Source organism: Acomys russatus, chromosome 4, assembly GCF_903995435.1.
Source record: "Acomys russatus chromosome 4, mAcoRus1.1, whole genome shotgun sequence".
Taxonomy (NCBI): domain Eukaryota; kingdom Metazoa; phylum Chordata; class Mammalia; order Rodentia; family Muridae; genus Acomys; species Acomys russatus.
Genome location: NC_067140.1, coordinates 49,277,481 through 49,304,639, shown reverse-complemented (window position 1 = coordinate 49,304,639; position 27,159 = coordinate 49,277,481). Strand labels below are relative to the sequence as shown.

General features: G+C 42.5%; 1 protein-coding gene across 1 annotated transcript in view; it reads left to right on the top strand.

Annotated features, from left to right (window-relative positions):
• The window catches only part of Ryr3 (ryanodine receptor 3), a 532,014-nt gene that overhangs the window by 303,423 nt on the left and 201,432 nt on the right, over nt 1–27,159 (top strand). The window contains 11 exon segments of the mRNA XM_051144331.1: nt 275–379; nt 2,116–2,219; nt 3,365–3,448; nt 5,756–5,915; nt 7,656–7,803; nt 10,388–10,593; nt 11,146–11,320; nt 21,162–21,370; nt 23,603–23,778; nt 24,961–24,997; nt 26,284–26,447. Of these exon segments, the coding sequence (XP_051000288.1) occupies nt 275–379; nt 2,116–2,219; nt 3,365–3,448; nt 5,756–5,915; nt 7,656–7,803; nt 10,388–10,593; nt 11,146–11,320; nt 21,162–21,370; nt 23,603–23,778; nt 24,961–24,997; nt 26,284–26,447 (1,568 nt within the window).

Genomic DNA, 27,159 nt, shown 5'->3' with positions numbered 1-27,159 from the left:
CTCCTTGAATTCTGGTTTGAGGAGGGGATCAAATTCAGGTTTGTGTGTTGGAGAGCTCTGATAAGATTTAGTTTCTGTGAGGGCACAGAACTGTAAGGCAGGAGCCATCTGGGATAACTTGAGAAGTTTGGAAGGCCCAGATTCAGACCAGGTACTAAGTTCTGGCCAGTGCAGCCCCTCTTCCTCGTTTGTAGTAAATCCAGCTGGGACAGCACAGACTTCAATCCGCTTCATTCTTGTAGTTCTGGCTTTTCTCTTGTTGCTTTTCCTTCAGGTTGTTTTGCCGCTTCACCTGGAGAAGATCCGAGACAGACTGGCTGAAAATATTCACGAGCTTTGGGGAATGAATAAAATAGAACTCGGCTGGACTTTTGGCAAAGTATGTGCTTCGATGGCCAGCCCCGGGTGGATCGCCATATTGTGAGGCAGGGTTCCTTGGACATTTGACTGAGAATGGGCGTGCGTGAACCTAAACGCCCTCTTCCTCCAACCTGTCTAACTTTTGCAGAATTCAGTAACAGCCCATTCTTTGGTCCATCTGCAGACAGCACTGAAGAGATGAGCTCTTCCCAGGCACACTGGGGACCCATCTCCCATCTTACCTCCTAACTCTGGTTTCTTTTCCTATCGGACTGTAGATGCAGCCACTCCTCCACACCTCTCACATTTCTCCTCCTTCCCTTCAGGAAAAGCAGTCCAGTGGGTGGTGGTAGCGGCTGATTCATCACATTGAATCAGAAGTTGTTTAACGTGCCTTTCAGATGTATCACTAAGATTAATGGGGACCGGAAGAGGTTAGGGAGTCTCTTGCACTAGAAAACATTTTTCAGAGAGAATGTAAAATGACTTTGCTCTGTGATTTGTATGAGGTCACTTCTGGAGGCAGAAGGATAGGTGAGTTTTACAGCTTCTCGTGACCCTTACACTCCCTAATGATGCATATTGCTGTTAGTTACTGAAAAGGCTGCAGCACTCTAACACATATGTATGGCCCTAGCTGCCATCAAACATTGTCCTTCTCAAAGATCACCTCTCTGCAGTGTGCTCTTGACATCTCTCCTTCAGAGAACTCAACACAATTGTAATTTTAAATTGCATTCATTCTTACAAATACTTTCTCCCTACTTCCTACATCATTAGACTATTGACTTCATCGGGATGGAGCAATCCACCCTAATTTTTAAGATCATAAAATCTAGATTAGCACACTCAAGCATTTATTAAATGACTAAATGAGTAAAGGAATAAGTTAGTGCTTGGATCCATGCTGTTCAGTACAAGCCATATATGGCTGCTAAGCAGCTGAAAAGTGTCTAATCAGGATTGTGATGTGTTGTGTGGTGGATATAAAACTCACACTGCTGTCTTGGTTTTTCAGTTTTTGTTTTCTGGTTTTTTGTTTGTTTGTTTTTTGATTTGCTATTCTCTCTCTCTCTCTCTCTCTCTCTCTCTCTCTCTCTCTCTCTCTCTCTCTCTCTCTCGTTTGTTTGAAATAGTTCTAGCTGTCCTAAAACTTCTTCTATAGACCAGGCTGGTATTGAATTCAGAGATCCACCTGCCTCTTCCTTCCAAGCATAGGGATTAAAGGCATGTGCCACCATGCCCAGCTTCACACTGGATTTTTAAGACTAGTTTTTACATTATTTTATTCTTATTCTCATAAAAAGAATAGTATATTACATATATTGAGATGAATAAGGTATATTGTTAAAATTAATTTGATCTAATCCTTTTGTTTTTCTAACACGGCTATTAAAACTTTTGAGATTACACATGGCTTTAGCCGTTTGTGGTCAGAAGCCTGCTACCCTCCAGTACTATCATGGTGACATGAATTTTTAACAAAAGCATGGCTACCATTTGTAAAATGCTTCTCTGGAAAATTGTGTTCTATGTGCAGACACCTGTCCAGAAGTAAATCCCCAAGTCAAGCCATTGACAACCATGGGTACCGGCTTCTTTGAGAATCACCTATCAGCAAGTCACTGTCTTTGTCCACCCTGATATGGATTGCCTGGGCCCTTGAAGGATGTTCGGTTTGTTTTTTTTTTTTTTTTCCAGGACAATGCCAGCTGTCAAAACTTAAATTCTCTTTTTTCTTAAATTGTCACCTAGATACGGGATGACAACAAAAGACAACATCCCTGCCTTGTGGAGTTTTCAAAGCTCCCTGAAACTGAGAAGAATTATAACCTGCAAATGTCAACTGAAACCTTGAAGTGAGTGTTTAATTGAATGTGGGCCAGACAGTGGGTGGATGATTTGATGTGTTGTAACTAAACTGCAAAGGAGTGTCCCTCTTGTCTGCAAACAAAACACAGTGATAAATCACAGGCAGTAGTGATTCTTCATGTCACAGAGTTTAGCATGGTGAGGAGCTGACCCACATTATTATTTAGCATATATATTTCTCCAGAGGCCACTTGCTGTTTTCTGGAAATAAGAAAAAAATGCAGGAGGCAGAGGGCAAGAGAGAGGAGGGAAATAGAATCAATGAACCAAACGCCACTGTCGCTACCATCAAATCAAGTGAAAAATAAGATAGTGTTGAAAGCAAAGGAAAATACAGCTTGATTGCTAAAATCCCAAGTTATTAAAACCAACTTTCAATTGTGCCAGAATCCCATTCATGATCCTAAAAAAGAGCTAGACATCCTGGTCCACACCAGTAACTCCTGTTTTTAATTCCCTTTGTGTCTGTCATCTGTTTTGATTTGTTCTTTCCCTGCTATTTGTCAGAGCAGAACACTCTTATCATTGTCTTTTCAAGTAACAAAGAGGTAAGCTGCTTTGTCTCATAGGCTCACATACATGCTGTCTTTAATTGTACTGTGCTTTTTGAAGAAACAGTTTTATGCGTCTTGGTACATAGTGTACAGCTTAAAATACAGACACCAGGAGACAAGTATTTGCTGACCTAAAGATTTGATGTTAGAGTCCTGTCTATTCCATGAAATCAAGTCCTTGGTATAATTCAAAGTGAATTTATAAACTTGAAAATGTCTCCACGCGGGGCAGTTAACAAGCTTCTCTGTCATGTTCTTATGCCTGCTATGGTCTAGATCAGCAGTTGGCACATTATGGCCCATGGGACAAATAAACCAGCCACCTGTTTCTATAAATACATTTTCATTGCAGCTCGTTCGTTTGCATATTATCGGTGGCCACTTTTATTCCATAATGGCAGAGCTGGGTAGCTGTGACAGAGAGCTATGGTACATAAAGCCTCTTTATGGAAAAAGGGGGGCAACCTCTGGTCTAAATGAGTGGCTTTTGTCCACCAAACCAGCTCAGACAGGGGTTCGGACTCTTATTAGCCTTCATCTTTCAGTTGACACCAGTCTTTTCCCTGTGTTAATCACAGAACCTTGCTGGCCCTGGGGTGCCACATTGCTCATGTTAACCCGGCTGCAGAAGAGGATCTAAAGAAAGTCAAACTGCCCAAAAAGTAGGTGAATTTCCTAATGGCTCGAGCTGAGTGTAAAAGCTGGGAGGGTTGGAGGCCCATGTACAAGGACAAATGACAGACCATATACTTTGTAGCATCTTAGAATATTCCTCCAGTTACATGGATGCCACTGGGATGCTCAGAAGATGCGCAAAGCAAAAGAAGTCCCCTTTCTTTGTACCCCTTCTTTCCAGACCTAATACCACTATGCTTGATTTTGAGCTGGGAGGTACTACAGAGCTGTTGGTGGATAGGAAAAGCAGTTGGCAAAAGAGCTCGGAAATGGTTCCTGGCCACTGCAGAGATTCACTCCATTCCTTTGGCACTGGGCTAACACATAAATCCTTTATGGAAATGGAAATCTGTACCAAGATTCCATTTGCCTCTCCATATTTGTGTGTCCTACTGTCTCTCCCACCTCTACATTCAGGAAACTTCACACATTCAGGTAATTGCTCAGTGGTACATCTGCTGGCTCATTCACTGTTTCTTTTCTGGCTCCTCAGTGCCAGCTCTGGGTACGCACACAATAAAACACAAGTGCCATGACTGGAGCCAAAGCAGCGCCAGCCTTAATCAAAGGCTCACCATCCCCGTCCTTCTTAAGCTCCTGAGCTGATGAGTCACTCTCACGCATAGCTCCTGGCGTCAAGTAAATCGTATCTAAGAGATGGCATCTGGAGAGGCACACTCCTGGTTGAGGTTACTAGAAGCTGTGCGTACTGATGCATATTGAGGCTGCCAGAAGCAGCTGTTCTGAGAAGGTGGACACAGGACAGTCCCCTATGACTACATAGATTCTTCATTTCATGCTGTCCAGAGTGTTCTATACAGAAATGGCCTTAGACTATCACATGCAAGTTCTTGCTCTAGCCTAGGCAGTCAGTAGTTCTAAAGCCCTTGGCTATCTCTGGACTCATACTCCCACATGGATATAATTAACTGCTCTGGGATAGTTCCCCTATTCACAGTCTACCCAACCTTCCCCCTTACACCGTATATCTACATGACTCATAGTAAGCTCTTCCACATTTGCATGCTGTCGCAAATAATAGGTATCTGAGGCCACAGTTCCTGAAATGGAGTGCTAATGCAAAACTCACTTCATGTTCACATATTTCCAGCTGTCATGGCTTGTTTTAATTCCAAGAAGAAAAGCTGGTCTTTGCAAGAATGGGTTACCATTCTATGCTGATTTATAAGAAAGCCTTTGGTTCAAAGTTTTATTTTTGCCAATACAGTTTTAACATTGTGTGTTCCTAAGTAGAATGGAGGCATTTCTGATAATGTCGCAACATGCAGAATGTGTCCGTCATTTGCAGGGCACATAAATAGGTTTCTCAGATGTATGGTGGATTTGCATTGACTATTTTCTTCAATGTTATTCTTTGAAATCTATGAAATATATTAATCATAAGATGGCACATTAGGAGCTTCATCTGTTAACTCAAAGAAGAGTTTGTTTTATCTATCAGCCAGAGGAGAGATTTTGTCTGTGCCCTCATTAGCACACACACACATACACACGCACGCACACACACACACACACACACACACACACACACACACACAAACCCGGGCGCGCGCGTGTGTGTATCCATAATCCTAAAGCATATATATGTATATATATATAATATTACATATATTTGATATTAGTAAAATAAAACTGGTTAACACAGAGACTCAATACTGTTTATGGTACTCAGAGTGACCATGAGTGCTCAGCCATAGATGTATTAACTGTATCAACCTCCACACCAAAAGCCCAGGAAACACCCCAGAAGAAGGTATGGGAAGAATTAGAGGGTGGGAGGAAGTGCTGTGAAATGCTGTCCTCTTAACATAACATGAGCCCAGAGCAGCTGTGGTTAACTGTAGAAACAGCTGTGGTTATCAACAGACAACCTACACAAGATCAGGCCAGCAAAATATTTCAACAGGAAGTGGGAGGAGTTCCAGGGACACTGCCCCGCCCCCACTGAGGAGCTATTGGCCACTGGTGGCTGCCTGCTAGGGAAGGAGAGTCACTTTCCTCTGAGGGCTGGCTACTGGTAGCTTACCCATGCTCCAGTGGATGATGCCACACCCATGCAGCTATGAGAAGTTCTACATGGAATAAATGCATTATTAAAAAAAAAAGGCATGAAATTTGAAGTGAGGTGTGTTGGAGGGAGCATGGAAGCTATTGGAGGGAGATAATAGGGAGATATACATATATGAAATTTTCAAAGACTAAATTTTTAAAAACCTGGAAAATTAGAGTCATGTGTCTATTAAAAATGTGTATACTTTTGCATTTACTTGTAGCTATATGATGTCCAATGGCTATAAGCCAGCCCCTTTGGACTTATCTGATGTGAAGCTGTTACCACCTCAAGAAATTTTAGTGGATAAACTTGCAGAAAATGCACACAATGTTTGGGCAAAGGACAGAATAAAACAAGGATGGACCTATGGCATTCAACAGGTGAGGAGTGTTGGGTCAAGCATGCTAGAGAAGTAGATTTGGCCATCCATCAAAGTGTCACTTTGCTATGGAGCATGTTAGATTGGAATGTGGGAATTGCCCTTGCACTCTATCCCTTGCAGTGTGGTCTGTTTATTATTTATGGAATCATTCACTAGGTAAAAATTGTAACAGTCACATTGGCATTGACTACAGGCATTGTTTCAGTTTACAGAAGTGGACACAGATTGTCTTTCCTTTACTTAGAGAGTCTCTGATAAAATGCATTGCCCTCTGTGTGTACTTTATCTCATTCCCTGTCATATTGTTTTCACTGTAGAAAGTTAATTTTTTGTGATACTGTCCAAGGCCAGGGTTAGGAGAAAATCAATATCCTAAGCCAGTAATAATTCTGGCATGGGATGTAAGAACAAACTAACATCATGGGTCAGCAGTAGTTCTGAGATGGCCCCCAAATAGCAACCACTGAGGTAAATGCAAGGGTAAAATAGCCTAGAAAAAGAGTAAAGCAACCTGCCCAAAAGTCACACACACATAATACACACTTCAGGCCACTGAACTAGGGATCACTGGGCAGAAACAGAACTCTTGGCCTGATTATGACGTGACCTAACAGCTAGGCTCATAGCAAGAACTTGGGCAGAGTTTAGAATCAGGATTCACTGTACGCCGTTTCACCCAAGTCTTTCCCTAAAATACTCTTCTCATTTTTTTAAATCACTAATGCTGAGTATTCAGAAATGTCACGTGAGTTAACATGCATCAGCCTCTGTGTTAAATTTTTTCATCACTTGTGACAAATACCCAGCAGAAGCAGCTTAAATAAAGAGAGGGGCTGGGATGGTGTTTATCATTTCACATTATTGTCCATTGTGGTAGGACAAGTTCATGGCTACAGCAGCTTAGACTGTGGCAACAGGAACTTGTAGCACCATCTGTTTGTATCTTTCTGGATCAGGATGCAGAACAAAATGGGGCATCCCCTTTAATGCTTATCCCCCACTCCCTTCAGTGTCACCCTTGGACCATCCCAGCCTTGCCTCCTAAACAATTCCACAGGCTCCCAAGATAGCTACAGGCCAGATGCTCAAACATGTGAGGCTATAGGCGATATTTCAGTTTCAAACTATGAACTCTTCCAAACTTCCAGAAAATCTGGAAGGCAATAAGAATACAGCTATGAAAACCATGAAGGCCTGGGAATGAGGAGGTTTGAACAGTGGACCATGCATCATGGTTTGAGTGACTTTTCCTGCTGTTGTCCTTTCATTACTCTCATCATAATCTCTCCAGTGTACAATGTCCCTTTTGTGATGAGGTAGACACACTTTGCATCTGCCACTCTCTCTACTGTCTCTCTGATGACTTAAAATGGTGCTGTGATGGGGTGTTGGCGGTTAAATAGTAGCATGGATTTCCTTAAGGGAATAGTTACACTTTTCCCATCAGCCTTACCTTGGGAATGGAGGTGCCTAGCCAGCTTCATGACACTTCATTTTATTTGCAAGCTGGCATTATTAAAGTGTATTTTCAATGCTAGCTTTGAGCATTAGTAAGATTTCTCCTTTTATACTCATTTAATCCTGAAGAAAAGTGGCACACTGCTAAATATCAAGCCACATGGGGAAAATCTAATAGACCAGAATGAGCCAGCCAAGCAGACAGGAGTATGTGGGTAGGATGGGCTGCTTGAAAAACTGAAGTATGTTTTCTTGGCACCTTTTCTTTGGCTTCACATAGGATCTGAAGAACAAGAGAAACCCCCGTCTGGTGCCATATGCATTACTAGATGAGCGTACCAAGAAATCAAACAGGGACAGCCTGCGTGAAGCTGTACGGACGTTTGTTGGCTATGGATATAGCATTGAGCCATCAGACCAAGAACTAGGTAACAAGATGTGGCCATACATTCTCACAATGCTTTACTAAGCATGTCCTCTTCTGGGGAAATATTACCTTTAAAGGGTCTAATTTGTACTATTAGAAATGGTATGTTTTTAATGTGCAGTTCTTAAAATATGGTACTTTATTCTTAGAGAATTCATACATGCATACAATGTGTTTTCATCATGTTCCTCCATTGTTCCTCCCCCTAACTCTTAAGATAACCCTCACCTCCCCCCTTCTTCCAACTCTGTGCCCTTTTTGTGTTTCTATAACCAATCAAGTCCAATTTGTGCTGCCTAGTGGTATATTTTAGGGTGTGGAACTTTAATTTCTATAAAGCACCATCCCACTGACAGATTTTTTACTTGAAAATGCACATAATATATTCCTGATTCCTCTTCTACCTCCTCCCAGATCCTCCTCACCTCCCTGTATTCAACTTTATGCCTTCACCTTCTTTTTCTCTCTTTAGAACATAAAGACACTAACACACACACACACACACACACACACACACACACACTCACTCACTCACTCACACACACACACAATCCATAAAAGCACAAAATCAAAAACCATAATGTACAAGCAAAGGACAAGTAAGATTTGTTTTTAAAATGTCCAAACAAAGCAACATGGAACAAAAGTATCTACGAAACACCACTGAGTTTCTTTTGTGCTGGCTGTCCACTGCTGGGCACGAATCCTGCCCTTAAGTGTGGTTGATATATCCAGTGAGACTCCATTAGCAAAAACTGACTTTTCTTTTGCAAATGGTTGTCAGTTGGAGAGCCTCTTGGTTAAGAGTGGAACAAACACCCACTTCCCCCTTTGAGTGCTGACTTGAACCTCTGCATGCCTATTGACAGGTATTTTTAAAATATATTTTATTAATTTATTCATATTACATCTCAACTGTTATCCCATCCCTTGTATCCTCCCATTCCTCCCTCCCTCCCATTCTCCCCTTACTCCCCTCCCCTATGACTGTTCCTGAGGGGGACCTCCTCCCCCTGTATATGCTCATAGGGTATCAAGTCTCTTCTTGGTAGCCTGCTATCCTTCCTCTGAGTGTCACCAGGCCTCCCCATCCAGGGGACGTGGTCAAATATGGGGCACCAGAGTTCATGTGAAAGTCAGACCCCACTCTCCACTCAGCTGTGGAGAACGTCCTGTCCATTGGCTAGATCTGGGTAGGGGTTTGAAGTTTACTGCATATATTGTCCTTGGCTGGTGCCATAGTTTGAGCAGGACCCCTGGGCCCAGATCCATCCATCATAATGTTCTTCTTGTAGGTTTCTAGGACCCTCTGGATCCTTGTATTTCCCCATTCTCCCATGCTTCTCTCACCTAGAGTCCCAATAGGATGTCCTACCCTCTGATCCACTTTCCTGGTGAGTGAAGACTTTCATGGGACATGCCCATTGGGCTAGTGTCCAAATATAAGTGAGTATATACCATTTGACTCTTTCTGCTTCTGGGTTAACTCACTCATTATCATCATTTCTAGTCCAATTCATTTGTCCAAAAATTTCGGAAATTCCTTGTTTTTAATAGCTGAGTACTAAACAGAGAATTCTCAACAGAGGAATCTCAAAAGGCTGAGAAACACTTAAAGAAATGCTCAACCTCCTTAGTCATCAGGGAAATGCAAATCAAAACAACTCTGAGATTCCATCTTACACCCATCAGAATGGCTAAGATCAAAAATTCAAGTGACACCACATGCTGGCGAGGATATGGAGAGAGAGGAGCACTTCTTCGTTGCTGGTAGGAATGCAAACTAGTACAGCCACTTTGGAAATCTATCTCGCACTATCTCAGAAAACTGGGAATAAGGCTTCTTCAAGACCCAGCTATTCCACTCCTTGGAATATACCCAGAAGATGCACCAGCACACAACAAGGACATTTGTTCAACCATGTTCATAGCAGCCTTATTCATAATAGCCAGAACATGGAAACAGCCTAAGTGTCCCTTAGTAGAAGAATGGATAAAGAAACTGTGGTACATTTACACTATTGACAGGTATTTTTAACAATGCATATTTCTGTGACTAAGCCCTATGGCAAACACATTTTCTCTAGAATAGCTAAGCTTTTCAGGATGCCTAGTTATAGAACCAAATCAACTTTGTTTTCTCTCATACCTGGTTATTTAGGGGCCCAGAAGCAACATTTTCAAGTTAAATTCTATTACTGTTAAAAATTGCCAACTTACCCAGAAAGTACCAAAGGCCACGGTGGTTCATGAGAAGGAATAAGTCCTGAATTCAGATCTTTAATCTGTTTATTATGATGCTGAACAATTGACCTAACCTCTGTGAAAAGGTGTTTTTTTATCCTGATTTTATAAGGTTATTGTGAAGAAGACACTATAAATATCCAATAAATGATGGTTCATGTTGTTATGATATCAATAATGATGAGTGTCATGGTGTAAACAAAATGCCTTAGTGAACAGCTGGAGAGCTATGACCATCTTAGTTGTTGATGTCAGGTTCTTTAAGAAGTACTACATAATCATTAAAAAGTCTGTGGCCATTATTTCTTTTCTTTCTTCCCATCTCCTGCTTCTCACAGTAGCTGACCCTACTATCGAGAGAGTCAGCATAGACAAGATCCGATTTTTCCGGGTAGAACGTTCATATGCGGTGAAGTCCGGAAAGTGGTACTTTGAATTTGAAGTAGTCACTGGAGGAGACATGCGTGTTGGCTGGGCCAGGCCAGGCTGTCGCCCTGATGTTGAGCTTGGGGCTGATGACCAAGCGTTCGTGTTTGAAGGCAGCAGGGTGAGTCCATCCATAGCCATACTCAGTCAGTACAAGTTTACTTTTTCTAGAGTTTTCCTTGGAGACTGGAAGTACTGAGTCTCTGCATCTTAGGATTCAGAGAGAACATCCTCTACCCCCGGACAATTGAATGGGTATTGTACAGAGATTGCTTCTTTGTTCTGGATTCTGGGAAAGTGGAAGATCATATCCCACATCCTTATGGTCATCGTCTCCATGTCTGGGCTTTCACCAAAGATGGCTGGTGCTACTCCAGAAGTAACCCACTTAACACAATGCAAACGATATATTGAGATTTGTTTTTACAAGCTCTAGAAAGAATTGTGTTCGTTGTCTAGGCTGACTATGAACCAAAAGACTCAGACCAAGAGGCTTCTGTGCCTCAGTTTCATTCATCTGTAAAATAGATGCTGTCCCTGTGCACTATACGTGGTGGGCTCTTTATAGAGACCATCTGCCACTAGATATTAGGAGGTCCTGTTGCTGTGGCCATTTCTGCAGCTGCTGGGATATTTTCCTCCTCCTCTCTAAGTCCGAGGTCTTCTTTTGCAGGGTCAGCGTTGGCATCAAGGCAGTGGATATTTCGGACGAACTTGGCAGCCAGGAGATGTGGTTGGGTGTATGATTAACCTGGATGACGCCTCCATGATCTTCACACTGAATGGGGAGCTGCTCATCACCAACAAAGGCTCGGAACTTGCCTTTGCTGACTATGAGATTGAGAATGGTAAATCCACCACTCAATGCTCCCTTACTCTGTGGGGTTGGAGGGACCCAGGGTGAGCTGATGGAGCCCTGTAGTTCTCTATTGAGAGTACATTATCCTTTGCATATTAGAAACTCTAAGGGAGATGGCCATCTCTATGCTGCAGTTTCTGAAGACTCAAGGCAAATAATGGTGACAGTCAGCATGTGCTCACAAATACAAATTCTGTACCAGGATAATTCCATGCCCTGTACCTTGGCATTTTAAGATTCCCTCAGGTTTGCTTATTGTACAATGGAAATGCTAATTGTGTATGGTGGAACATCCTTGGCAGGAGAGAAAAAACTCAGTGGATTAAAGAGTTATCCTTTTATTCTGATTTGAATTGTCAGTCTGCATGTTTATGTAATTGAACTTGATGCTTTGAGGAGAACCATTGGAACACAAAAGCTAGACTTAGCTGTTCCCTTGAATGAAATATAATTTATTTTGAAATTCAAACAACTGTGAAACCAAAGCAGAGTTGTGCTTATTACTGGCCGTGGATGAAGGACAATCAGTGCAATGATTCCAATGACACAAAAGAGCAATTAGAGCTTATTATTTTTCTGTCTACATGACCCTAACAAGATGTACACAGATTGTTGGCATATGGAGAAAGAGCACTGGACTACGAAGCAGCAGACCTGCCCCTTTTAAACTGTGCAACTCCTGTAGGAACTGCTTGACTGCTCTAGGCTTTATATTCTTCACCTTTCTTTATTCATTCAATTAATTTATTCAGATTACAACTCAATTATTATCCCATCACTTGTATTCTCCCATTCCTCTGTTCTTCCCTCCCTCCCACTTTCACTCTATTCCCCTCCCCTAGGTCTAAGACTGAGGGGGAACTCCTTCCCCACTATATGGGCATAGGCTACTCTGATCTACCCAGTGGATAGGACATTCTCCACAGTTATGTGGAGAGCTGAGACTGACTCTGACATGAACTCTGGTGCCCCATATTTGACCACCTCCCCTTGGTGGGGAGGCCCCATGGCACTCAGAGAAAGAATAAGCAGGCTACCAAGATGAGACTTGATTCTTCACCTTTGAAAGCAAGAGGATACATAAGTTCCATTGTTCTTCTCCGATAGGAAATGGTGACAGTGACATAGTGCAGGTGTGTGTTCAGCCCTGTGTAGTGTGCTACGCTGTGCTTGGCTTTGTAATTGCAGATAGGAAAGATGCTGTCCTGGGTCTGAAGACAAGAGCCCTCATCCTACACCTGCCTACTTGTGGCATCTCAACTGGCTTTCTTTGGGCCTCACTTCCCCCTCTGTAAATGATTAGTACTACTTGTAGCACTGACTTCCATGAAAGCTGAGTCTGCCTCTAAAATGTTAGGGATATGTAACTACATGAGCAAGAGAAGAAAAATATAAGGAGGCACGTTCACGTGATGGAAGTGTTCATTTCATTCAGAGTGGCTTTAGCTTTATGAATATGTACTTTTTACAGCCACCTGTTGTCCGCAATGTGTGTTGAGCTGAACCATTCAAGCGGTTTCCAGGAGTCTAGTGGGGCAAATGGAAAGGTCACAGCTGAATCTGTTTTCCTAGAGAAGGGGAATCCTAAAGCCAGATGGGGTACACCTTTTAATGCCCTCTAACAGGATGGAAAATCAGTTTTGAAGACGATCCTGTTTGGGGAGATGGGTGGGGAGACATGATATTGCTGAAGAAATGGCAACTATACAGGTTGGGATGCAAATGAGAGAGAACATAGCAGGTGATATCATCGCAGGGTAGAGGAGCTATCCCAGGGTCTCATCATAGGCACTGCTGTAACCCTCAGGTCAGGAAGATAATGAGAGACTAGAAGAGCCAGGCATTTCACCAAAGAAAGTACAAAGAGGCCAAGGACCAACACTTTTTTCCCCCTGGCTTTGCTATTATGTAACCTAGAAGGGGATTTTGTATCTACCTGCCTTGGTTCATTTATAAGAGGATGAGGGTCTTGTCTGACTTGCCGTGTTGAGAATTCTGTGAAGACTGTATAGCTTTGCATTAAGCACAAAGCCTTGCTGTTCAAGGTCTGCCCCCTCCCTTGTTAGAAACTCAGTCTCAGCCCCATAGCAGAATCAAAGTCTGCATCCTGCTCAGAAGCTCTGGAGATTTACATGTGCGTTCTGAGAAGCAGTGGGCTAGTGCAGGAGCAAATGCAAGTAGTGGCAGTGCAACGAGCTTCTCTCTAATTGTGGAGGAAGTAAGATGAAAATAGGAAAAGGTGACTAGTGATGCAGAAGAGTGGGCTATAAATGGCAAGTGACTAATGCATAGTGGGGGGAAAAAATCTCACACGGTAGCATCGACATTGAATGGTGAATAAAGTGTTCAGAATGAGTAACTCTAAGGATACATGTAACCCCATCAAGATGCAAGGAGGCTAGTACTGAGGCAGCAGGAAGCTTCAGAAAGGGGTGAAACAGTAAGAAGGTAGAGATTTATGTATGGGAGGATAAATGATAGAGTTGGCAAGGTCTATGAGGTGTAGGTCATGTAGGCCTTACATAGAAAGACTCAGTCTTCTCATCCAAAAATCCAGTGCCTACTCAGAGCCGAATATCTTTATACGTCACCTTGTGAAATGGGCAGATACAGTGTTTGAACAGAGAGATGCTATCAAGGACTGTTTGAGAGTCACTCAGCTTTCAAAGATCGTCTCTGCTGTGATAAAAAGAGATGCCTTTTTTTTTTTTTTTTGTGCGGGGCCATGATCTGATCTTCAGAATAACGAAGTCTATTATTAGGAAGCTGTCTGATAATAGACTTGTACTGTAATATGATCGTGCATTATTCTGTAGTATTGTATCTGCTTTAATAATACAGAGACAAGATAATTGGAAGGCTCTTTCGGCCCTGTGATAGCACAGGAGCTGGCAGAGAGATGGTTGAAAGGAAGCTGATGTGTTGTTCTTTAATAACAGAGGCCTAGGGTAACCATACAGCATCGTTCTGTTCTCTGCAAGATGTAGGAGGAGGCAGCCAATCTTGTCTTGACCTTTAAGACAACCATCTGTTGAAACTAGACATTAAACATTTTTGTAATCACCTTAAGGCAACATGCCTTATGTGCTTTGACTCTTCAGGTCACCAGTGTGTCACCCTGGGACCTCAAGTCTTTCATCTTGAGAAAAAGTAAAAGCAACCATTGCACGGTGTAGCAGCTTCTCCTTGCCCTCTGAGTTATGCATGCATTGTTGTTTCTATCCTCTTCTGCATCACAGATGATATGCTCTTATCTGTTTCGTTGTTTTCTCACCTTTGTTCCCTGCCCTTGTCCCTGGCCTAGACCATCATAGCTCTTAATAATATTGTCACAGCCTACAGTATCTAGAAGCTCAGAAGCTTTGTTAGTCTTCACAATTCCTTCACTCAAAGGAAAGAGAGAAAATCCTGAAGATCCTTCCAGACCTTGCAATGAGACATCTGGCAGAAGTTTTGGTGTGTGCAGTCCCTGAGGATCATCCCTGCCTCTTGCTGCAGCTTTGGAGTCTAAGGGGCAGCCTCCCACGCTGCTCCTACCCATTGGTCTGTCTAGTTCTAAAAGACCTCTGGACTCCGCTAACAGCTAGGAGGTATAAAATAAACCATTTGTGTGAGGCACCTCTACCGTTTGTGCCCTTGTGCCAAAAGGTCCCACTAATGCCATTTTCTTTTTTTTTTTTTTTTTTTTTTTTTTTTTTTTTTTTTTCAGAAAGCGGTAAGGAATTTAATGACCTCTTAGCTATCCTCTGTCAACGAGATACAATCATCAACATTTTTTTTTGTCACTTTTTTTTTCCTGATTCCAGCAGAGCACTTACAAGTAGCCATACTGTATATTGTAAGTTGTTATAAAAATGAAAACTACTTTAGAAAATAAGAGTCATGCCCATAACATTTAACTTTAGTTTCTTTACACCTCAGAGAGATCTCCAACTCGATCTGTTTTCAAGTTGGGTTTCCATTGCCTTGATGATCACCATGACTGACATCAGTTGTGGGGAGGAGTGGATTTATTTGGCTTAAATATCCATTTTCTTTCTAGATACGATGTGCTCGGAAGCTGAATATGGCAGGGAACCTGCTGCCTTGTGTTTCCTTTTATTTTGGTTTGGTTTGGTTTGGGTTGGGTTGGGTTGGGTTGGGTTGGGTTGGGTTTGGGTTTGGGTTTGGGCTTGAGTTGGTTGGTTCTTTGGTCTTTGTTTTTTACTTTTGTTTTGTTTTTTGGGTGGGTTTTGGGGGCTTTTTTGTTGTTGGTGGTTGGTTACTGTTTTCTGAGATAGGGTTTCTCTGTGCAGCTGTGCTGTCCTGGAACTCACTCTGTAGACCAGGCTGGCCTTGAACTCACAAAGATATACTAGCCTCTGCCTCCTAAGTGCTAGAATTAAAGGTATTAATCACTACCCCTGGCTAAGTGATTGGTATTTATTGTTTATTTGGGTTTGGTTAGGTTTAGTTTGGTTTGGTTTGGCTTGGCTTGGTTTGGTTTGGCTTGATTTGGTTTGGATTTGAGACTGATGCCATTTTGTAGCTCTGGCTATCCTGGAATAGACCAGGATGGCCTTGAACTCATAGATATCTCCTATTTCTGCTTCCCACATGCTGGGATCAAAGCCATTACACTGAGTTTTCTTTTAAGTTTCTTTTTGGGTTATTGTTTGCTTGTTTGTTTGTTTCCTAAGCATGTTATACATGTTGTTAAATTCCATTTTGAGGCTTAGCAGGAAATAAAAAAATAGATTCATATACCATGGTTGGCAATTAGAGAAATGCCCCAAGAATGGACCAGGGTCATCTAACTACCTCTCTGCACAATCTGTTGCTGCTCTACTGCTACTGATGCTCCCTGTATCCGTCTGTAGATTGAAATGAATGGCAATAGAGCATCAGTTGGATTTTCCAGATAGTTGTTTCTTTCCACCCACCAACTGCTTGAGATTTAAAAAAATCACCACCCCTCTTAACCACAAAACAAGTATGTGATCCCAGTTTATCAGAACCTGGGATCCTCTGAAAATTTAAGGTTCATGCTTTCTTCCTCCTTTGCTGGGATGGCAGTTCTATATGGTTCAATTTAATTTCATTACCATGAAGTCTTGAACTTCTTCAAAGTTGTATGCATATTCACATCCTTTTGCTGAGTACTGTAAGGAAGTGGCAGATGGAGATGGCGTTTTTGCTCCTTTTATTTACTTTTCTTCCTATATCTCCAATCTCATTTGGGCTACAGGTTTGTTGGTTTGTGTGCATAGTGAAAGTCCTAGTTTGTGACAACCAAAAACTATGCTAACAGTAATACCACATGGCCTTCCCAACTGGGGTCTGTTATCCAGATCAACTCCAGGGAGTCATGTGATACCCTGTGTACAGGTAGACCTGCCTCTCTAAAAGCCCTGGAGAGTCTGGTGACTGTGTGTCCTTAATAGCCTAATAGTGAGGCCAAAGGGTGCATTACATGAATTGGCAGCATCTGTAGAGGGAGGAAGGCCTAGCCACAAAGAAAATTAGTTTAGAACAGAATTGGGAAACATGTACCCTGGTTTCCACTTCTGGTGTCTACTCTGGAGTTCTATTCAGATACATTGTTCACATACTGACGCTGCAGTTTGTCTGATAAAATTGACCAAGTTACTTAATTTTCTAAGTCCTGGTTTCCTCATCTGTAAAGTGGGCATAAAGAGATAAATCTGCAAAACAGGAAGCCCAACATTTGGAAAGCAATTGATATATATTTGCTGTGGTAGTTTGTTGCATTATTCTTGCCCCTCCCCCCTTATATATCATGCAGAATTATACGGTAACGTGAAATAGTCATGCCTCAAGATGGCAAGATGCTTAGCTGGAGTCCCTTGAATGGACAGAGAGTTGAGTAAGTGTGGTTAGTTATCAAATCTACTTCTCCAAAAGAAAATACCTTGTGTAAAATCATCTTTCCTCTATGACTTCCTGGTTGTCCTTTTGCCTGACTCAAACTTTAGAGACACCTTCTTTTCTACTGCATCCCTGAGCATCTGAAGCTGCACCCACTTAATCTCCAGGGTGTCCCCAACACTTACTTCTCATTGCTCTAGCATCTGTGACTTCTATTGCCTTTATATTTCTTGCACTATGTTCAGCTCTCTCCAGAAGAGAGGGCTCTAGCCCATAGAGACAGTTGGTCCACTCTGTAACTTGATGTCATCTCTCTTCCCTGGGGCATGCTGCCTTTTAAATCCAGGGCATCCATCCCTCTACCTCCTATATCCTCTCTGTCATGCTCACAGGCAGCTAGGGTGTGATGCAGAGGGTATGGGATCACATCTCCCTGGTACTCCTTTTGAGGACCTTGGTCAAGTCTGTTGGTGCTTCAAGTCTTCACTTTTATCCTCAGTTGAGTGCTACCACTTAATAATGAGGAAGAACCCAAGCCTTTTAGGAGGAAAGGGGACTCAGTACCTCTCCCACCTTCATCTTGCTGCTTCCCACTCAGAATTTTACACTCGCTGAGTGTCTATCCTACTACACAACCCAAGAAGGAAAGAGACAAGAGTCTCTTAAGGTTTACTGGTCTCTGCTCACATCAAATTTGAAGTTCTTAATATCTGGGCTCTCAGATAAAAGCTCTGTAGCATTGCATCTCTGGCTTGAATGACCCCCTTTATCAGAGCAACTGAAATGCTGTCAAGGTTACAGAGGTTTAACAGAAAAAAAAAATACTCACTCTTCTAACTTCCACTCCTTGTCCTCCTGCCATAAGCTCCTTGAGACTGGGGTAGTTCCAGTTCATTCTTGAAGTCTTTTTTGCAACATATATCAGAGCTCTCTATCCCACTAAGGAACCAGAAACATTTTCTGGTAATCTTTGTTCTAGTCTGTAGTCATATTCCTGGGTAACTTACTTATATGTATCAAACATGGCATTGTTGGGGTATCTTCTGGTTGCCTAGTCTACTGTTTCTCTGGAGTGACAGGGCCAGAGGTCCAGGCCCAATGCTTGATGGCTATCAGAGGACTCTGTCTTTCTGCTAGAAGGACATTAATGCTCTCTAATTTTAACAATGGTATTAAACACATCTGTATTCTAAATTCATATTTCCTAATACCACCCAACTAGTATCCATATGACTCCGTTTTCACTTATGTGACTTGTGGTTTACATAAAAACCTCATGGCATGTGGACCCCATAGCTTAGCTGGCTAAAGTGGCTATGTATAATAAGAACACCATGGCTTAGGTGACAATGCAGTTAGGCCTTGGTACATATGAACAATATAAAAATATATTAAAAAGCTCTTATTGTTAGACATAATGCTTTCAAATTAACCCTTTTGTTTCCCAGAAAAGATATAAATGTCATTATGGAACCCAATTTTTCATATGCTAAAAATTATTAAGAGTGGCACTAGTTTTCTTTGTGGGGAGCCCCAGTGCTTTCATGAGCCATCGGCCTCAGAGATGTCCCTTCCCCTCCTGGCCCTCTATGAAGCCTCAGCTGTCTTCCAGCTGCCTGCCTCCCACATCCTCCCAGATCCGAGATAATTAGTGCTTTCCCTACTTTCCTGATTTGTTGGTCTACAATTATGATTTATAAATAACCCACAAACAAGAACACCAGAGAATTTGAACTTCTGGTTTGGTTCTGAATTTTTAAATATGATCAGGTCATAGAAGTGAGCTGGGAGAAATAACAGTAGTGATAGGAAGGAAGGAAGGAAGGAAGGAAAAGAAAAAGAAAGAAAGACATTTTTTCTGGCACATGCTTGGCTCTCATATTCCTGCTTTGGTAAGGAGGACAGTGGGCCAGGAGGATAGAAACATCAGTTAGCAGAAATGTAGTCTTAGCATTCAACACTCTCACGATATGAAGGACCATTGATTGACCTCTGGTTTGACTGATGAGTAGTCTGAGGCCCAGAACAGTTGAACAATTTGCACTGTCACTTGTTTCTTATTGTTTGATTCTATCCTTTGGTGGTTTTATGTATATGCATGTATTCGGATCACCTACCCATGCAACCCTCTCTTTTCTTCCTCCCATCCTTGTCAGTGATCTCTCATCCCTAAGAGTTCCTTGCCCCAATTCTTGACTTTTGGTTTGATTGTGTGACCCATTTAATTTAACCAGGGCCCCTGTGTGAGCATTAGGTTGGAACTATGTATTGGATCTCGTGGAGTTTCCGGTAAGGACATAACTGATGTCATAACTACCACTATTGCTGCATCTATCAGTAGAAAATAGCTCATTAGTGAAGGGCACAGCCCCTTGAGTCTCACCTCCACCCATGCCTGACTGTTGATGGGCCTTTTCTCATTCAGAGCCAGTGCAGACATCCACACTCCTCATGAGTTCATAATTACAATGGCTGTGTCTTGCTCAGAGGATGGCATTCCACAGCCCTAGTCATTGTCTTCTGGCTCTTACATTCTTTCCACTGCCTCTTCCGGAGCGGTTTTGTGGGAATAGTATCAGTGATAAATGTCTCATTTAGGTAGGGTTGGACATTCTTCTATGACTTATGATCAAGGCTTTGAGCATCCGCCAACATTCAGTGGGAAGCAGTGCTTCTCTGATTAAACGTGAGTATTAACCCATGAATATAAACACACATACTGAGAAGGCAGCTTGACAAACAACACAGTCAGGCCTAAAAGTTTCTCTGCCATGGGCCATGTACTTTTAACCAGATTTACAGTATCAGTTATGGATTCCCTCCAACAGGGCAGGTCTCAAGTCCAACCATAAAACAATTGGTTAGCCCCATAAGAGTAGTATTAATAGAAATATTATCTTTTTAAAAATAAATTGCAGTATATAGATTCTTAAGATATACTTTGTTATCTTACATAGTTGACTATTTTCTTGGGGTGTTTTGTCTGTTTTGCTTTGTTTTGCTTTTAGTTGTGTTTTTATTTTGTAAGACAGGGTCTCTGTGTAGTCTGGACTGGCCTCAAGCTCCCTGTGTAGACAGACTAGTCTAGATCTTGACATCTTTCTGTCTTATCTCCCAACAACTGGGATTATAGCTGTGCCCTATCAGACTCCACATCTTTGTTGTTGTTATAAAATCTGTTTACCAAGTCATTCTATAGGCTTTTTGTACTGATTTATGTTTTTGTAGCACTTAAAATTCCCCAGGATCTAAGATCAATTTTTAATTTGTTTTTTTTTCTACTTATTTTACATGTATGGGTATTTTATCTGCATGAATGTCTATGAACCACTTTTATGCCTGATAGTGGGGCTGGAAGGGAGCTTTGGATACCCTGGGACTAGAATGGTTGTGAATTGTCACTTGGATGCGGGAAATCAAATCTGGATCCTCTGGAAGAGCATCCAATGTTCTTAACTGCTGAACCATCTCCCCAGCCCCTAAGATCAATTTTAAAGAATGCGTAGGCAGTAGATTTTTTCACATTTGTTTTACACTTCCATCTTAAGAATATTCTTGCCAGGTGTGGTGGCACACACCTTTAATCCCAGCACTCAGGAGGCAGAGGCAGGTGGATCGCTGTGAGTTCAAGGCCAGCCTGGTTTACAAAGCGAATCCAGAACAGCCAAGGCTACACAGAGAAACCCTGTCTTGAAAAACCAAAATCATCATCATCATCATCATCATCATCATCATCATCATCATCATCTTAGCTGCATGATGTTTTTTCACAAATTAGTTTGAACACATTCACTTTCCTCTCTCACATACTAAGGTCAGCAATATGTCCGGACAGCTTCCTATTGTTGATTTGGTGTAGAGTTGTTTCCTATCTTAACTCCTGGAGCTCCCAACTGAAACAGGAAACAAGACTCCAGCTTCTCCATAGCTTCTATACTGAAGCCACACTCTTTATTCTGCAGGGTTTGTGCCTATTTGCTCTCTGGGGCTATCACAGATTGGCCGCATGAATCTTGGGACAGATGCCAGTACCTTCAAGTTTTATACCATGTGTGGCCTCCAGGAGGGCTTTGAGCCTTTTGCAGTAAATATGAACCGAGATGTTGCAGTGTGGTTCAGCAAGCGCCTCCCAACGTTTGTGAATGTACCGAAGGATCATCCCCACATAGAGGTAAGATTACTCCATGGATGGGCAGGGCAGTGCAAGTGGGCCAAGTTCCCACAGAGTATCCAGTCAACAGGCAATGTTTACCTGAGTCCCTACCCTGTATGCTTACCAACTACTACCTCGGGTCTTCATAGCTTCAGTTGCAGGATTCTTTTTTTTTTTTTTTTTTTTTTTTAATTTATTCTTGTTACATCTCAATGTTTATCCCATCCCTTGTATCCTCCCATTCTTCCCTCCCTCCCATTTTCCCATTATTCCCCTCCCCTATGACTGTTCCTAAGGGGGATTACCTCCCCCTGTATATGCTCATAGGGTATCAAGTCTCTTCTTGGCAACCTGTTGTCCTTCCTCTGAGTGCCACCAGGTCTCCCCCTCCAGAGGACATGGTCAAATGTGAGGCACCAGAGTACATGAGCTGGAGAGATGGCTCAGCCGTTAAAGGCTAGGCTCACAACCAAAAATATAACAGTTGCAGGATTCTTAACTGGGCATTTGTAACATCCCAGGCAATACAACCACCTTGAACACAATTCTACAAGCTGGGTCCCAGGCTGGGTCTCCAGATTCTTTGCCTGATGTCTTCACAGTACTTCAGTGTCTCGAGACTTTAAACATTATTTTCTTCACAAAGTTTAACACTTCTACTTGACATTATATATGATAAACATGCTTGTTCTTCCATACTTATAGCTTGTCTTTGAGGCCTTGTTTTTATTTGGTGCTAGTCCCAGCATTTTAAGCTAAAGTGTGAGACTTTATTATGGCACTTCCACCTATAAGGAAAGCAAAGAACTGCAGATTGTACAAAGCCAAGTTTGGGTTCTGGATCTGTTTTGATGATACCCACCATAGTTTTTCTATGACGCACATGGAGAGGATTCTTCTTCCAAGTGAACGAGCTCCATTTCAGTGTTACTTGGGTTCAAGCCAGTGTCTGATTAATCCTGACTCTAAATCCTCTAACTCACCTTCTAGAAGGTCTGAACCTGTCAAACAGCAGCTCTTAATTGATCCTCTCACACCAGTCCTCACATTCCTAGGTAGATTTTATTTCTCTGGTTGCTGAACAATTATTATTTTAGAAGTGTGGTTCTTACATCTTGGAGATCTCACACACCTTTGACAGACTAATAGACTCTGGGCTTAGGAAAACTATGCAGACCACATGCAAAAATGTGAGTATACCCAAGAACCCCAGTATTAGAACTGTTCTCTAGGAAAAGGGAAAGACTTGGGTCATAAGAAAGTCATTTTTGGCTAAGGAGATAGCTCAGTTGGCAAAGTGCTCTCCATGCAAGGATAGAGACCTGAGTTCAATCCTCAGAACACACACACACACTTGGGTGTGATAGAATGCACTTGTGATTTTAGTGCTAGGGATGCAGAAACAGGCAGATCCTTAGGGCTTTCTAGCCAGCCAATCCAGGTCCTGAGCTCAAGGATAAGGAAAGAACCTGTCTCTCAAGATTGACCATTGGGCCACACACAGGTATATACCTGTTCTTGTTTTTACACACACACACACACACACACACACACACACACACACACACACACACATACATACACACACACACACACACACACACACACACGTGTGTGTGTGTGTTTGTGCACCTACATAAACAGAGAGAGAGAGGGAGTCATTATTAATATTGCAGGTTACCCTGTCTACAGTACTGTGGTTCAGAGCTGTGAATTGTGTCAGGATTTGGAGCAGGTTCAGGACACCTCAGCTCTAAGGCTAGGACTGTAGCACAGATGGAAACCTGAGGAGCGAACATGCCTTCTGAGAGAGCTCGTGTGGCTCTTCCTGAGTCTTTGGCCTTCTGGTTCCTTCCTGTTAGATGTTCTCATCATTCCCAGTGTCTAGGGAAATCTCTGGAAAGACTTTTTTTCAAGCACGTACCTCCTGACTGAAGGTCAGCATTATGTGGACAACACGCTAGATCACCCAGATATACCTCTCTCCAGTATTTGTTCATCATCCTTGGCCTTGAAGTAGACCCATGGGTGTGTTTTACATCACTCATTTCTCCAGCCAGAAGCAGAGCTGACATTTCCTAGCAGACAAAGCCCACATCATGAGCATCATACTTTGCTTTATTGCTGGTGATGCTCATAGTTTGCTCATAGAATGTCATGTTCTATGTTAAGTTGGTGAGAGACAGAGGGATGGAGTCAAGGTCATGCCCTCCTATAGGTCAGAGTAAGGGCTCATTGTGATGTTCCCAGGTTGTGAGGATTGATGGCACGATGGACAGCCCTCCATGCCTCAAGGTGACCCACAAGACCTTTGGCACACAGAACAGCAGTGCCGACATGATCTACTGTCGCCTGAGCATGCCTGTTGAATGCCACTCCTCTTTCAGCCACAGCCCCTGTCTAGACAGTGAAGCCTTCCAAAAGAGGTAAGAGGATGGGATAGTCCTGTAATTCACAGGATTGTCTTTCCACTTGTATTTTTAACTTTACCATAACATAAGAAATCAGGTTGTGGTGGCCTCTCTCCTTTCAGTCAGGTAAGGAATTGAGACTATAGAGGACTATGAAGATGATTCTATCTGTAAAGTGTTTGCTACGCAAGCATAACATCCTGTGTTGAGTCCCCAGAACCACATTTTGCTTTGTTTTAAGAAAGCTATGGTGCCATGTGCCTGTACTCCCAGTGCTAGAAGGGCAGAAACAGACAGATTGCCGGTGTTCACAGGCCAAGCAGCCTCTCAACAAACAAAGATGGAGGCTGAGGAACAGCCCTCAAGTTTGATCTCTGGCATCCATACTAGGGTACATACATGCGCATGTGCTCCTATATACACATGTGCAACAATACATCCACGTACCCTTGCATACACGCACACATTAGCATCTACATATATGTGCACATATGCACACATAAAATGAGTATTTGTATATGCATATGAATGCATGCAAGGCCATGTGTGTATAGAGGTCCATACAACTAGGCAGAGTAACATCTAAGGCAGAGGTTTCTGCTCACCTTGGAATCTCTGAGCCTGGGACCCTTTCTTCCTAAAGGGAGCAAAAAGACTGCTTCTGTATGAAATGAGAAGTTCTAGAGCCCATTGCCATCTTTGCATAGCTATGGGAATTTCCCAACCTTGCTTCCATGTTACTCTTGAATAATGTGATTTCCTCTTTCCTGATAAGGAATGGATTCCTTGCTGTCTTTTTCCTTTGATGTCTATTTTTAATCACTGATGGTGTCTGAGCTGTCTTGTCCAAATCTCTTGTAGCAGTTCACTATCCACCAAGGTTTTGAATAAGCACAGCTGCTTGCGGGAGCGTGGTAACCCATTCAGAGGCATCTCCACCTATGTTATTACAAGCCCCCACCTCCTCCTCCGCATTAACTTACAACTTGCAGCAGGGGAAATGTTGGAAGTCATAGTTCTGCCTATGGCAGCAGCTTACAAATGAGCAACTCCCAAGACCCACTGCAGTCACTTGTGTATAGAAAACAGCCAGTTTCCTAAACCTGCCTTGATCGTTAAAGGTAGATCAATTGCCTGTCAGAACTGTGGGATTCCCTATACAACCAAATAACTAAAACATGGATTATCTCCCCCTAGGAAACAGATGCAAGAAATACTCTCTCACACAACAACAGTAAGTAAATGTGCTCAATTATGGCTTTAATTATTTGATTTGCTCTGCCAGTAATATGCCCCATACAGCAAAGATTTGTCTAGAGAGCTTCTTTAATTGTCAATTACTCTGTCTCATAATATACATTTGGATGCTTCCAGGACGTTTATATGGTGTTTCTCAAATAAGAGAAAGAAAGCAGAGCTCAACCTGGAGCTCCTAATTGGGTATCATGTGTCCTTGTCGCCCATTTGCCATCAGGGACTCATCACTGCTTTTCTGATTGAAAGAAGCATGAGTTGGAAGAGTCCCAATTAAATCCTTTTGTTTGCACTTTTGTGTCAACTCCTATGAGTCGGTTCCCTGGTGTCTCTGTTCAGTGCCAGGAGCAATCTTGAAAGCAATCAAAGAAGAAACAGGAAGCCAGCCCAGAGGACAGCAGCTACTTCAGGTTCCTTTCCACAGTGACAACAGTCAGGGACAATGCTTCCTAATTTGCTTCTTTCACTCTCTTTTAGCACCTGGGGTCTATGGAAGAAGTACATGCTACCCCTTCTATAAAGTTACCCTCAAGTTCATAAACCAAACAGCACCAAAACAAAGACTCTTGCTGCTATGTGTGGGCACTGTGGCCGGCATACTATGCACATTCCCACTTAATCTCCACTCAATTGACTTAATCACGACCCCTGTGAGATAGGTGGTACTGTGCACAGCGAAGACAAAAGACTCACTCAAGTTCACACACTAGCAATCACTTGTGCCAAAGATGCAAGCCTAGTTTTTTTCTGACACAGTATAAACAAGTAAACCCAATCAATGTCATAAAGAAAGAAATGAAGCTGTCATCTTCCTTTGTGCTGTAGGTCTGACTGTAACACAGCGATGAGTCTCGCAGGTTGTATTATCCTCCTTGGGAACATCTGCTCTCGCCACGGCCTATGGTTGGCATAAAGGCCGTACAGAGTGGGTTGGTGGCTAGACACAGGCAATTTCTTTTTCAGCTTCTTTCTTAAGACATTGCATAAATAAAAGTCTTGTCCTAAGTCTAGAGTAGAGAGGCCACAGTTTACCTCTTCAACAGTGTGCTCCTTTAGCCAGGCACAGTGACACAGGCTATGGAAGGACGATTGCCATAAGTTCAAGGTCAGCTTGAGATACAAAGTGAGACCCAACTCAGGAAAAGAAAAAGAAACCTTCAGTGCATGATTCTTCATAAAAATGAGTCCAGTGAGCTACTGAATGATTTTTATGTCTCAACTCTCCTCCCCAGACACTACTCAAGCACTCTGTTGTTTCTTCCACAGCAATGCTATTACGCTATTCGCATCTTTGCCGGGCAGGACCCATCATGTGTCTGGGTTGGATGGGTGACTCCAGACTACCATTTATACAGTGAAAAGTTTGACTTGAATAAAAACTGTACTGTGACTGTCACTCTGGGAGATGAAAGAGGCCGGGTCCATGAAAGGTAAGGGGATCCCAGGAGGCTCCTTTCTCCTTGCAGTAGTCATTTCCTACCACCACCACCCCCCACTCCCAATCTCTCACCACAAATGAAGAAAGCATACAAGCCTATAAGGAAAGGTGAATGGGAACTTAACTGTTTTAAAATCATTAAGGAATCTGGGGTCAACATGACAGAGAAATAGGAGTGTTTATAGAAGCAGAGGCTTGTTTTGTCACATATATAAATAACAATCCAGGAATTGGAGATAAAGATAAACAGTTGGAGCTAGACGTGGTGGCACATGCCTTTAATCCCAGCACTCAGGAGGCAGAGGCAGGCAGATCACTGTGAGTTCGAGGCTGGCCTGGCCTACAAAAGTGAGTCCAGGATAGCCAAACTGTTACACAGAGAAAACATATCTCTAAACCCCCCTCAAAAAAAAAAAAAGAAAGAAAAAGATAAATAGTTGAAATCAGAGACCCTTTCTGCATTTGCGCCTTGATTTTGAGGAAGGTCTCAGTTTCTACAACATTGGAACAAGACAGAAAAGCCCCTGTGTGCTTAAGAGGGAGGAAGTTGGAGGAAATTGACACAGATAAACAGTAGCACACAGCAACTGACAAATACGAAAGCCTGTCCCGAGAGTTTATGATGTCCCAAAGCATAAAGAAACAGAGAGAAATGGAAAACCCATGAATAATATCCAGTAAGTAGAATGGATGGCTCTTTGAGG